General features: G+C 34.7%; 1 protein-coding gene across 3 annotated transcripts; it reads left to right on the top strand.

Annotated features, from left to right (window-relative positions):
- The first annotated feature begins 2,485 nt into the window (after window positions 1-2,485).
- LOC115983910 lies at window positions 2,486-11,929 on the top strand. Of its 3 annotated transcripts, none has more exons than XM_031106771.1 (13): window positions 2,486-2,612; window positions 2,781-3,186; window positions 4,436-4,613; window positions 4,688-4,737; window positions 5,651-5,743; window positions 5,824-5,912; window positions 6,538-6,616; window positions 7,023-7,105; window positions 8,406-8,484; window positions 8,587-9,325; window positions 10,151-10,237; window positions 10,331-10,958; window positions 11,311-11,929. In XM_031106771.1, exons 1-13 carry the CDS (start codon window positions 2,581-2,583, stop codon window positions 11,450-11,452), a joined length of 2,685 nt encoding a protein of 894 aa, XP_030962631.1. In that variant the 5' UTR covers window positions 2,486-2,580; the 3' UTR covers window positions 11,453-11,929. The 3 variants fall into 3 exon arrangements, with proteins under 3 accessions (XP_030962631.1, XP_030962632.1, XP_030962630.1); XM_031106772.1 differs by having other exon boundaries at window positions 10,148-10,231; XM_031106770.1 differs by having other exon boundaries at window positions 10,148-10,237.
- Window positions 11,930-13,901: the final 1,972 nt, after the last annotated feature.

Here is a 13,901-nt window from a genome sequence, read left to right as displayed (position 1 = left end):
AGGTGCTCAAACGATAGTACATGTCAATTACTTAATATGTCAAATTTATTGCAAGGCATTGAGATGCGTGATTAGTGTCTGATTAGTCAATTTATGAGTATTTTATTTTATGATTAAGTTTTGGATAAAGAGTAATTGGGAGTCTCACATCCTAAGTATTGTCAAGCACTCCGAGGATGCTAACCAAAGATTACTTGAGACACAGTAGCCCATTAGAGGTAAGCAAATTGGAGAATACATGTCAAGTTTCATGTTTCCATGTCAATTTCAAACCAATACTAAACATATCTCTTGGCCCTTCAAAACACAACTCCTAAGTGTTTCTCATGAAAATTCATGAGCTTGGGATATGATATGAAGTCTTGTGATTATATATATTTTTATTAGATCAAGTGTCGGTATAAAAATGGTAAATTGCTCGAGCTTTCTTGAAGTTGGGCATTTTTCCTTCAAACTCATTTAGTGTAAATATGAGTTTTTTCTTTGGGTAAACGAGTAAATATGAGTTTTATTGGAAAGTTGTTCTATGAAATATGATAAAAGTATTATGGACTGTGAACCTTGACAATATATGAGCTTGAGCCTAACTTGTGATGCAAGATAACCTTAGGTCATGAGCACATTTCATGATGTAGATAAGATGTGGGTGGTAAGCCCATCTCATGTGGTGAAAGGCTTATGGGTCATGAGCCTAAAATGAAAATATATGGATTTTTTTGGAAAGAAAGGTTGATTTGAGCAGTTGTATAAAATATTGACCTTTTGGGCTTTTACGATATTTAACCCCAAACTCATTATTTATTGTTTGTGTAAGATAATATTGATGTAGCGCGTGTATATAATAAAATTGTACCACGTGGCCATTAAAAAAGAGTTGCTAACGACCAAAAAACATTAATACATATAGGTTTCCATCTCAACCATTGTTGCATCAAACTCTATGAGCATAATGGAAGGCATCTAATTGCTGGACAAAATAATGCACAAAATTTAACAGTGAACAACATTTCCCTTCAAATAACTCCTTATTCATAGGATTCCATAAAAATAATACACACACACACAGAGAAGACCTTATAAGTTGAGGGGCAATTGGTTTGATTATTAGCTGCTCCTCGCCCATCAGCGAATGGGAGCCCTACGAGCTGCAAGTGGAGAAAACAAGCCATCCTCCCCCACCTTAGGCAAGCTTGCTATGAACTGAAAGGTGAAAGGCAAGCTATGGTACTAAATAGTTGGCATCTATCTCCATCACACTCCTCCAAAACCATACCCAATAAAGCATAAAAGTTAAGAGTGAATTGGAGCTCCATCACTAGAAATAATTGTTCCAAAAAAGATAAGGGGCTCTTCGACCTAAACACAAACATCATCAATACCTCGAGCATATTTTGATAGTTTGTGGTCTACTTCGTTTTCTTATGTACAAATGTGAGAAGTAGTTAAGGAATTTGATAATGATTAGAAAAAAAAAAGACTTCGAGGCATGTTGAAAACACCTTTTGGTTTTATTTGGTATGGTTGTAAACATTTTTAATTGAATTGAGAATTAAATGTTAAGGAATCTTCATTTAATATTACTTTGAATAGGAGGTAAACTCAAGCTCATAAACAAATTAAATTTACATGTTTTCGCTTTGTTCATTTTCTTCTCATATAATAATACTAATAATTTTTTTAATAAAAGAACTATGTATTTTTAAATGGCTTACTTTCATTTATTTTGGATTTCAAGACTTAGTTTAAATTCATATATTTAATTTATTTTTGTATTTTAGAATTGACAAAATTACTTTAATTTGACAACCTAATCTAACATAATAGTTTGGTGTTTACAACTAAACACCTTAACGCAACTAAACCTGATTTATGCATACCTTAATTGATATTTTAGTAATAAAGTCTGTTATACCCATAAGTTAAAATTCCATTATACTTATATATAAAAAATAGTAAGCACTGATTGGTAGAAATATCAAATATACACGTCCACCATAGCTATCATTTTTTTTCAATCCACCAATCCCAACTTAACAAATCTACAAATCATATATATATTCTCTTATTTTAAGTATTTTTCCTAAATATTACCGGTGTGCAAACATCAATCATCAATCCTAATACGGCTTTACTTCCCAATTGGCTTATATTAACCTTTCTTTACTCTGACCTTTTTCAACACAACGTCTGATTCTGATTGCTCACACATCCTCTGATTAGATCCTACCTTACCGCACACCATCCCCCCAAAACTCTGCGTTTAAATCCCCCATTCCCTCCTATATCCCTCACCACATCATAAACCTGCCCAACACACACATAACCCATCCATGGCCGCTTTAAATTGACCCCCCCCCCACCCCAAAAAAAAAAAAAAAAAAAAAAAAAAAAAAACCTCCAAAAACCAAAACCCCCCTTTTTATTTTTCACTTTTTTTAATATTTAAAAACTTTTTGAACCCCAAAAAAAAAAAAAAAAAAAAAAATTTTTTTTTTTGCTAGCGAGCGAGCGAGCGATCCCTAACACTTCACTCACCCAAAACTCAAAAATAATTCAAATTCCAACAATTTTTTCATCTACATGGCCTTTCACGTTGCTTGCCCAATTACATGGTACCCTTCACTCTCTCTTTCTTTCGCTCTCTTTATTTCTCTCTCTCTCTCTAACACTTCGAGCGCGAACGAATATTTGTGTTTTTCCTTTTTCTCTCTTTCTCTCTTTCGCGGCTCTGAGAGCTGTGTTTTTTGAATTTGAAAATTTGTTGTGTGTGTTTTTTGCAGCCGGCGAATCTGTTTCTGTCCGCTAGGGTTTCCGCGGGGGCTAGAGAATGCGAAGGCGAGGGGGGAGTTCGCGGAGGAGGTTTCGAGGATCGAGGAGTTTCTGAGGGACCCGTTGGGGATTAGGTTTAGGGAGAAGAGAGGAGTAGGAGATTCAGGATGGAAAGATACGGTTCAGGTTTTGGTTCCGAAGGTGGTTCCGCCTCCGCCGCCGTTGCTTCCTCCGCCGGTTGCGGACGGCGTCGGTGGCGGAGGGATTGGCGGCGGCGGCGGGGGAAATGTGGTGGATGAGGTGGCTGCTGCTGCCTCCGCGCAGAGCAAGCGCATCGCGCTGCAGAAGAAGGCGGCTGCTGCTATGGTTGCTGCCGAGGACTACGCGAGGAGGTTCGAGTCCGGTGATCTGGCTGTGGTGAGGTTCTTGGTTCTCAGTTGGTTTGTAATTTGAATCTTAGTGAATTTTGGTGAATTAGGTTTGGTTGAAGCTTGAATTTTGTAGTTGAATTGTAGTGGATTTTGGCAAATTAGGTTTGGTTGAAGCTTCAATTTTGCAACTTTATGTGTAGGAAATAGTTTGTTTTATTTATATATCTGTGAATTTTCACTTATGATTTTCCGAAAGCTATATATAAAAAGATTTAGGATTGTATTGGCGGTTACTCGTTATTATATTTTTGCTATTCAGTGTTGTAATTGGAGCTTGAAGCCTTGAATAGCAGAGAATGTGGCACGTTTCACTTTGATGTAGAGTTTCGATAATTTGCATTTTCATGCGTCTTAGTCAGTTGGAGTTTGGTATAAAATTCCCCTTTAAAATTTTATATGATATATATATATATATTTTTTTTTTTTTTGTTTCTTGGTTCTCAATTGGTTTATAATTTGAATATTTTAGTGAATTTTGGTGAATTAGGTTTGGTTGAAGTTTGAATTTTGGGGTTGAATTGTAGTGGATTTTGGCAAATTAGGTTTGGTTGAAGCTTGAATTTTGCAACTTTATGTGTAGGAAATATTACATTTTTGTTATTCAGTGTTGTATTTGGAGCTTGAAGCCTTGAATGGCAGATAATGTCGCACGTTTCACTTTGATGTAGAGTTTCGTTATAGATAATTTGCATTTTCAAGCATTTTAGTTAGTTGGAGTTTGGTATAAAATTCCCTTTTACAATTGTATGGAGCTTTGAGTTTGTGAACTATAAGTTATATGATATTGTCTTTTTGTTTCTTATTTTAAAATTTAAATCCAATGATAGTTTAGGTCATTTATTTCTCATCAAAATTTTAAATTGCATCCTGTTGAATGTTTGTATTGCCCTTTTTATTGCGATGAAAATCTAGAAAACATATATATGTTAGAGAATTGAAAATGGGCTTGCACCCTTTATTCTAGAAGATCTAGAGAATACTATTGGAAACAAAAGCCCTTTTGGCGATGCCAAATGAGGTTGTAAGCAGAGTGTCTTTCATTTTCTTTTGCAATCGATTTAGTTTTTTACTCATTTTATGTGCAAAGGCATTGTCTTGATGAGATTGAAAAAAAAATTCCTAGTTTGTGTTAGGCTTGCAATTTGGGATTCTTTGTTTGTATATCACGTTCTTATTCCTTGATGTTACTATATTGATTGGTTTTTTTTTTTTTTTTTTTTTTTTTTTTAAAACAGGATGTTTCAAGAGGTCAAGCTGGAGAAGAGCAGGGTCTGTCTAACATGAATGTAATGTGCCGGCTGTGCTTTTTTGGTGAAAATGAAGGTAGTGAGAAAGCAAGAAGGATGCTTCCATGCAAGAAATGTGGCAAGAAGTATCACAGGAGCTGCTTGAAATCTTGGGCTCAACATAGAGGTAAGATTTACTGACCAAAAGTATATATGACCCTATAAACTACATGTATTCTCATTTGCGGGACTTGATTGCAGATCTATTTCACTGGAGTTCATGGGTCTGTCCCTCTTGTCGGATTTGTGAGGTAAATGATGACGTGCAATACTGGTGAACTCTTGTTATTAAGTCATTCTATGATTGAAAGTCAAAAGTTCTTCTTTCTTTGAATCTCTAAATTGGAAGTTTATTGCTATTTATCCAGTTCTGCTATTCCCTTTTTTATTGTGTAATTACTATTTTGTTTCAGTAATACTAGCACAATATAAGTACATGGTACAACATAACCACAAATACAGTGTGTCATCATATCGTGTCTTATATCTTATGATCATACAATATGCCCTTGTACCTTTTTCAGTCAATCAGTTCCAATGCATCTACTTTTACATTTCATATAAAGAAAATTAAAATCGCGAATGCAAAACAACACAAAAACATGGTCAATAGGCTAGTAAAATGGACAAGAGGAAGTCTTATGAACTGAGATGATCCAGAGCATTACACTGATTCTAATTTTCATCAACATACAAATCACATCAATTAACTGGAAACTTATAGCATGAAAACTTATGTCCTCTTCAACCAGCAAGTAGCAATCAAGATCAGTGTAAGTCCATAAGAAATGAGTTTAAAGTGCTTATATTTCCCAAATGGATTTCTTCCTCTATGTGCAGTACAAGAATATTGCTCAAAATAATTATTTCTTCTGTCCATCATGTAACATGAGTTGGTTGTGTTATTTTATCACAACCTTCAATTAAATTGTAGAAATTCTGGATGTTTTAGCCTTTTTGCTGCCTTAAGGTGTCTAGCCCTTAGAGTCGCATTAACATCTTATATTTACTCACCGATGTTCTGCATATCTGGTTGTTACCTGGTGTTTTCACACTAGATAAAGATTCATTACTGGCTGATTGCATAGTTGATTTAACATGCTCTGCTCTCTTTATAATTAATATTCTTTGATCTTACGCATTATTGCTTTCTGATTTCTCTAGGTTTGCCTGAAAACTGGAGACCCAAATAAATTTATGTTCTGTAAAAGGTGCGATGGGGCTCACCATTGCTACTGCCAGCAGCCATCTCACAAGGTAGGGTGTGAAATGCTTGTTCTGAACTTCTGTTATCTTGATTAAAAGAGGTTACTCATATTTGTTTTTTGATAATGCAGAATGTCAGTGCTGGGCCTTACTTGTGCCCAAAACATACAAGGTGTCACAGCTGTGGCTCCAATGTCCCGGGAAATGGCTCCAGTGTAAGGTATTGATTGCTATAATCAAAGTTCACATATATAATAGGTTCTTTTGTATAAATTTGATTTTCATTGATATTGTGATGAATAAGTTGTAAACATCTAAATATTGGGTTTTGGCACTACTTCATGTGCATCAGGCTTTCTAGAGCTTTGTTTGTTGGTTGGACTTCATTTTTGGTGTGAGCTATCATCTCAATATGAGGATTTGGAGAACAACTTATCAAAAAGAATTTTGAGAACAATTCAATCCACTGTGGAAGTTTTAGTTTGGTTTATTGTTTAATTTATATGATTTTCTCATATAATTATGATTTTATTTGCTCCTGTATATTAAATTGCCAATGGTTTTTTGGACCAATGGCGCCCCTCTTTCCCCATAAACAAGGGGTTACAGTGAGTTTCCATATGAACGTATGATTTGCGTGTGTATAAAGAAAGGAACTTAATGCCACTTATTGTTGTTTTCACTTCAATTTTGAAGTTCAGAGTAAAGTGATGTTACACACTATGAGTTTTATGTTTGTTCTTTGCATTTTTAAGGATGATGGCTGACCAATTTTTTTATGACCTTTATCTGTACTTGTCCACAAACTGAGTACTCCTCTTCATGATTTCTTTATAACTTTACAGGTGGTTTCTGGGTTACACTTGCTGCGATGCATGTGGAAGATTGTTTGTGAAGGGAAATTATTGCCCTGTTTGTTTGAAGGTATTGATTATTATTATTATTATTTTATAAAATTCATGGGCTTTCTGATGTTCTTTTACATTATTCAATTGGAAAGCATTGTTTATGATTAATGTGTTTAGTTTGCTGCTTTTTGATGAGGGGGTAATGTTAATGTGTTATAGTGGTGCATGTACGTATGTAGCCAATGTGCTCTAGCTCAAATGACACTTCCTCCATTTGTAAGTATAAGGAGGGTGAGGTCATGTTTTTAAGACCCATAGGGAAAGTACATGCATGCATGTAACTTCTTTAGTGTTTGCAATTTGTTGTTTCCTTGTGTGTGTGTACGTGTATGTGTGAGAGTGTTGATATTTGATACCTCTTATCCAAAGAAAGGAAAAAGAAAAAAAAGAACTTGACTAGATGTGTTTCTCCAATTTTTTAGGTATATAGAGATTCAGAATCAACACCAATGGTTTGCTGTGATGTTTGCCAGCGCTGGGTGCATTGCCAGTGTGATGGCATCAGGTTTCATTCATGCCTCTGTTCTTTGATAGACCTAATGTGTTTGAACTATATTCATATGTTTTATTGCAGGCTTCTGAGGATGGATCATTATTAAAGATTGGTTACCATGATAAAAGTTTGTGATAATGATAATTCTTCTTCCCTATTAGGTTTTGTAATTGAAATCTATGTGAATATTGCTAGTTTAATTGAAATCTGCGTGAATATTGCTAGTTTTGTCCATGTCCTTTTTCTGCTTTGGTGCCCTGTTTACTGGTACTGTTCACATTTAAAGTACAGCACCTCCCTCTACACAACTTGAAATGATATATATGTTGAAACCCATAAAATTAAGGTTCTTTAATTTTTTATCCATTAAATAATCCTTTAAATCCAACCTCAAAGCCATCAGAACAGCTGCTGCCATTGAATTCCGGCATCATTATTTCTTCAATTAACAGGGCTCATGCTTTTCTTTCCTTCCCTGACCAGTTCATTAACCTACAAATCCTACATCTCTTCTACAATCCTAAGCCCTAAATTAAAATTTTTGAACCCTAGCCCACTACAAAATCAATAATAAGCTGGTTTTGAGTGCTGTCTGACATTGGTGAAGGAATATGACTTCCTCGTTTTGGGGAAGGCCAGGGCTTAGGGAAAGAACAAAAAGGAAGCTGTTTACTTACCATAAGGGGAGGCTATTGACACATTATTGAAGAAGTTAAAGTTTTTATTATTTTTTTATTTTTTAAACAAATATTTCTATTAGTTTATTGAAAGATATTGCTAGTAGTTGCATGAGAGTGGCTAAAGGCAGCTCTAGCAATCTACAACAAATCAAGACATGCAATACCACAAACAATCAACTGAAACTTGGTTCAACTGGAGGAAGTTACTTTTATTTATTTATTAAATATTTATGTATGTGTGTGTGTGTGCGCGTGTATAGTTTATTTGACCCTTCTGAAGCAGGCAAATAAAAAATTAAGAATTAAAGGGTTGTTTGCAATAGTTAAATTTTCTGATATTGCACCTTCTTTATCTGCTATCAAACAAGAATGTGACGATTACTTGAACATATCAGATCACTGAGGAATTGTTGATGGAATCTCTCATTTTCTCCTGTTTTTATTAGCTCTTATGTTTCTTGCATAGGAGTAGCATATGTGGAACCCTGACCTTAGAAATCTCTCCCAATATAACTGATCTGACCCTTCAAGAAGTAAAACCTTTTTTTTTTTTCTTTGAGTTCTAAAGTAGGTGAATTTGTTCTTAACTTTCTGATATTAGATTGCTGATGACCAGAAATAATGTATTGCAGTGATGAAAGATATCTGCAGTTTCAAGTGGATGGAAATCTACAGTATAGATGCCCCACATGTCGTGGGGAATGCTATCAGGTTTGGCTGAAAAGAGAGTTCTTGCACATGTTTTGTCCCTTTTTTAGGGGTTGCTGAGTTTGACTTGTTTTTTTTTTTTTTGTACCTAAAATTTTGTTTCAGGTCCAGGGTATTGAGGATGCTATTCAAGAACTGTGGAGGAGAAGAGACGAAGCTGATCGGGATTTGATTGCTAACTTGAGGGCTGCTGCAGGTTTGCCAACCCAAGAAGAAATATTTTCCATATCACCTTATTCAGATGATGAAGAAAATGGTCCTGTGAGATTAAAGAATGAATTTGGCCGGTCCTTGAAGTTTTCTCTCAAAGGGTTAGCTGAGAAGTCACCAAAAAAGGCCAAGGATTATGGAAAGAAATATTCAAATAAGAAGAATGCAAAGAAAAAAGTATATGAGGCACCTTTGACTGGTAAAACAGAATCGCATGAGAGTTTTGAAGGACATAACGATACCCAGTCTTTTGGATACAGTGTGGATGATGACAAGAATGATGATGATAAGCAATCCCATAGACCAGAAAAATATTCATTTTCTGTGGCTGGAACTCTGAATCATACTGATGGGGTTTGCACAGTCAATCAGCCTGGGGTTTTGAAACACAAGTTTGTTGATGAGGTGATGGTGAGTGATGAAGATAAGGCTGCTAGAGTTGTTCGAATTAAGAGTAATAAGCCTCATGTTTTAGATACTGGTGAGGACTCTGGAAAACATGCTAACAAGTCAAAAAATGTGAAAGGAAAGAAGTTAGTTATAAATCTAGGTGCTCGAAAAATAAATGTAACCAACTCTCCTAGGTCTGATGCTTCAAGCTTCCAAAGAGAACAAGATCTGATGACCTCCAATGGTATGCCTACAATTTTTAACTTTTCCTTTTTATGTATTATCAATTATAATTAGGTGAGGATGATTATTACTAGCTTATTAGGTGTAAGAGGAGGATAGATTAGTGTGTTTTCCTGTTTGTGTGTGCTTTAATAAGAATTTGCAGTTATTGCAACAAGCTTTTTTTAGTTCTCATGGGTTCATTATAGTTTATCTTCCTCATTTGAATAGAGACACCTTATTTATATAGTTTGTCTTCCTCATTTATATATATATATATATATATATATAAAACACTATATTGTCTGTCATTCTCGGCTTACAGTGATGGTCTAGACTATCCTGACACAAGCTTTTGGCTGATGATTGATAACAGTTAATCTTTGTGGTTTTGCCTTTTTCATTCTAATGATTTAACCAATTAAAAGAAAAAAAAAAAAAAAAAATCTTTTTATAACTTTTAAACTGATGTTTAATAGCTACTATAATGATTGTATATACCTAGTGCCTGACCTACGTCATTCTCTTCCCCATATTTACTCATTAAATGTCTTATGGTTCTTATTGTCCTCCCATCCTTTTTTCAGCTTCGTTTAGTAATAGATTTCACTTTCAACATCTCATTTATGTAAATTGTTTCTTTTATGCTCCTGTTTCTTGGGTTCTACTGTTTAGCTTTTTCTTCGTTTCGCATATTATACCAAGAAGGAACCCAAAATACTTGTTTTTAATATAATTTGTTCGACTTTATTGTTTATGTAGAGACTAATATTTTTAGTTTATTGACAAATGATAAATATTACCCTCCCTCTGTGCATATGACTCATGGTTTCATGTTCATTAGCAGGTAATGTGAGTACAAGCCAGTGGAAGACAAGTGACAATTTTATGGCAGATAGACAGGTTGGCACTGCTAAACCTGGAGATGGTAAAGGTAGGATTTATTTTTTATTTTTTTTCTTTCTGGCTTCTTCAACTTCTTAGTTCTCAGTGTACCTCTGATTCTCATTAATGGATGAATTTGCAGGAGACAGAACTGATAGCACTGGCCAAGTGAAACTTTTGAAGGTTGCTGGGAAGGAAGGAAATTTGATAAAGTTGGGAAAAGTTAGATCAGATGTTTCTGATTCAAACCCCAAATTTGGCAGATTGAGTAGTGCTGATGCAAATGAAAATAGTACTCAAGAGCCTACACGTATTTCATTGGGGAAGAGAAACAATGAAGGAAATGCAGCTGCAGCAGGGTCTCTGGGTGAAGTAAGAGGTAGCAAGGTATTGCTGGGGAAACCATCAGAAAGCAGGCCTGAGACTTACAATGAAGGTAATGATGATTATGGTCAGGCACCTGGTTCGCATTCTTTGCCAAAAGATTCCAAACCTTTGCTGAGGTTCAAATTTAAGAAACCCACTGTTGAAAATCAAACTTCTCCTCAGCCTGAGGAAGAAAGGAGTTCTATCAAGGGCCAAAGGTCAAAAAGAAGGAGACCATCTCCCTTCATGGATAAAACATTATCTAATGAAGATGAAGATGTGACACAGTTGAATCAAGACAATTTGATGGATGAGATCATGGATGCTAATTGGATACTGAAAAAGTTGGGTAAAGATGCAATTGGAAAGAGAGTTGAAGTTCATCAGTCATCTGACAACTCATGGTAAGTTTTTCATTCATGATGAAGGAAAAATATAGAAAAACACAGCCCATGAGGAACAGTGTGTTTTAAGCTGAAGTCGTTCTTCTCTTCAAGCCTTTACCCACCAAACTCTTTGCGCCTTCCCCCCCCCACCCAACCTTCACAAAAAAAAGGGGAAAAATAAAAATTAAGCGTTCATTGCTGTTTTATTGCAAATGTCATTATAAATGAATGATTAATGCCCTTCTGATATAAACTCAAGGTCTCTATTTACGATGAACTTGTGCTATAAATCCTTCAATTTGTTTATTATTTTGTTGAGCAATGTTTGTACATTGTGGGTTTAATTGTATTTCCTTGTATTTTTATCCAGGCATAAGGGAGAGGTTACCAATGTAATCGAAGGCACATCGTTGTTATCTGTTACCCTAGATGATGGTAAAGTGAAGACTGTGGAGCTTGGCAAACAAGGGGTTCGCTTTGTTCCTCAAAAGCAGAAGAGATCAAAAACATGAAGACAGGGAGTTATTGTCCGTAGGCTTTCTTCCATGTTAAAGATGAGGCAAAATTCTTCATTTCTAAAGGCCCCAAGAAGTTCAGAGTTTTATTCTTTGGTTGCTTGTAGTGCTGCTGATATCTCATTGAAGGATTGTTGGCTGGGCTATTCATTCTCTCAATAGCTTATCCCATCAACCAGGGTTTTATTCTACAAGTTAAAAAGTTACCATATTTCATTTTTTTTTTCTTCAATTCTCCTTTTACATGTATCTGAATACACTTTGATTCTTAGATGTAGCTCTGCTTTAGCCGCCACTTGTTTGTGTGGAACTCAGACATTTAGGAGTCCACTGTAACCAATTAGGAATGGGTGGCATGAAAAATATTAGCTCTTGTTAGTGAGTACTCTGTGAATAACATACTTCATCTATTAGCAATTTAGCATTGTTAAAAGGGGGTTGAATTTATCAAAGGTGCTAATGATCTCTTATTCTCAAGTCTCAACTACTGAAAAGAACTAAACTTGTGTGGTATTTAACTATTTATCACTATTTAATAAAATGATTTTCCTCTTCCTATCTTATTGTGGATCATGTAACCTTATCAATTTGTTCTTTCTTAAGAAAAACAATTCTGTCAATTCAGGAGATCTGTACAGAATATAGTTGTAGGATTGTGTCGACAAAGTTGATTGCACCACTGACTACGACAACTTTGTTTTGAAGGGTGAAGTGATGTAACATTACTAGGTGGCACAGCAAGCCAAGGCTGAAATTAGCAAGAAAATTGTGAAAATGGGGTCAGCTGAACATTTAAAGTTGAAAGTTGGTTGGGCAGTGAGAGATCCACTACTTGTTGGAATGAGTGGTTTAAGAAACCTGAGAGAGAGACTAGCTCTTTCTTTTTACTAGCTCGAAGATGGGCTAGCTATCCTGCTAGTCCAGATAAAATTCTACTGACCAACTTAAAAAAGCACAGTATTGGATTAGCTTGTGGCTATCCGAAAGAAATTCGAGCTATAGAGCGTGGTCCAAACTAATTAATATTGTTGCTTAAACAAAACAAATATGTTATTATGGGTAATGATATTAACACACTTACTATTGCACACTCATCATATACACATTTGAAAACATGATTTCTATTAGAATTATGGTTTAAGTAATTAAATTCACTATTTTTTAACAACTTAAGATTTTGAGACAATTGGTAATTTTACATATTCTCAAAAAAAAAAAAAAAAAAAGAGTTCAAAAGAAGTTTGTATGGAGTGTGCAATAGCGAGTGAGTAACAAGATTTTTCATTTTCCCTTTTGCAATAAGTCTCTCTCTCTCATCATATACACATTTGAAAACATGATTTCTATTAGAATTATGGTTTAAGTAATTAAATTCACTATTTCTTAACAGCTTAAAATTTTTGGGACAATTGGTAATTTAACATATTCTCAAAAAAAAAAAAAAAAAAAGAGTTCAGAAGAAGTATGTATGGAGTGTGCAATAGCGAGTGAGTAACAAGATTTTTCATTTTCCCTTTTGCAATAAGTCTCTCTCTCTCTCTCTCTCTCTCTCTCTCTCTCTCTCTCTCTCTCTCTCTCTCTCTCTCTCTCTCTCTCTCTCTCTCTCTCTCTCTCTCAGTATGCAATGGTTGTGGGATGGTCGATCTATGTCGTTGACTGGTCGATCTTGGTCATTAGGTGACTTATCTTGATCGTCCTATTTGTTTGTGAATAAAATAAAATAAATAATTAGTATTTAATAAAGTAGTAAACAAATAGATAATCTAGTGTAGGTGGGACTAAAAAATGAATTAGATAAAAAAAAATTCTTTAATTAAATTTGACTAAAATTTTGCCTAGTCCACATAAATGATATTAAATCTTTAATAACAAACTTCAAAGTTTGTTTAATCAAAACCGTGCACTTCAACTAGTTGACACTTCTTAATGTTTCTAACAAAAATATTTAGAGTTCAAATCTTTCATTTTATTGTAACTTTTCGAGTTATCCAAAAAAAAAAAAAAAGAAGAAGAAGAAGAAGATAGCCTTGACCGACTAAGTTGACCAGCTCTTCAAGGCATTCACTAACAAATAGTCAACCTCGCATTTGCTTACATATAGTCAATCTAGTGAGCCCAAGCATAAGTCTTTTCGGTTTGTTTGTTTGGTTGTTTTGTTTTGTTTTTTTTTTTTTTTTTTTTGCTTTTGGCTTTTGGCTTTAATCCTTGTACTACTTTTGTTGTTTTCCATGAAACGTTGAGTTTCAAATTCCTCCTTCCGATTATCGAATTATTAAATAAATAAAAAACAAAATATCTTTATCAACTTCCAAAATCTTAAGTAAATAGAATTTAGGATACAAAAATCTATATACATGGGCGGTGCCATGTATAGTTCAGGGGCTTCAAACGAACCCCCTGAGCTAGCAATTTTTTTTTAAATAATATATTTTTTTATTTGACCCTC

Source organism: Quercus lobata, chromosome 4 (assembly GCF_001633185.2).
Source record: "Quercus lobata isolate SW786 chromosome 4, ValleyOak3.0 Primary Assembly, whole genome shotgun sequence".
Classification (NCBI taxonomy): domain Eukaryota; kingdom Viridiplantae; phylum Streptophyta; class Magnoliopsida; order Fagales; family Fagaceae; genus Quercus; species Quercus lobata.
This window is presented reverse-complemented; position numbering and strand designations above follow the sequence as displayed.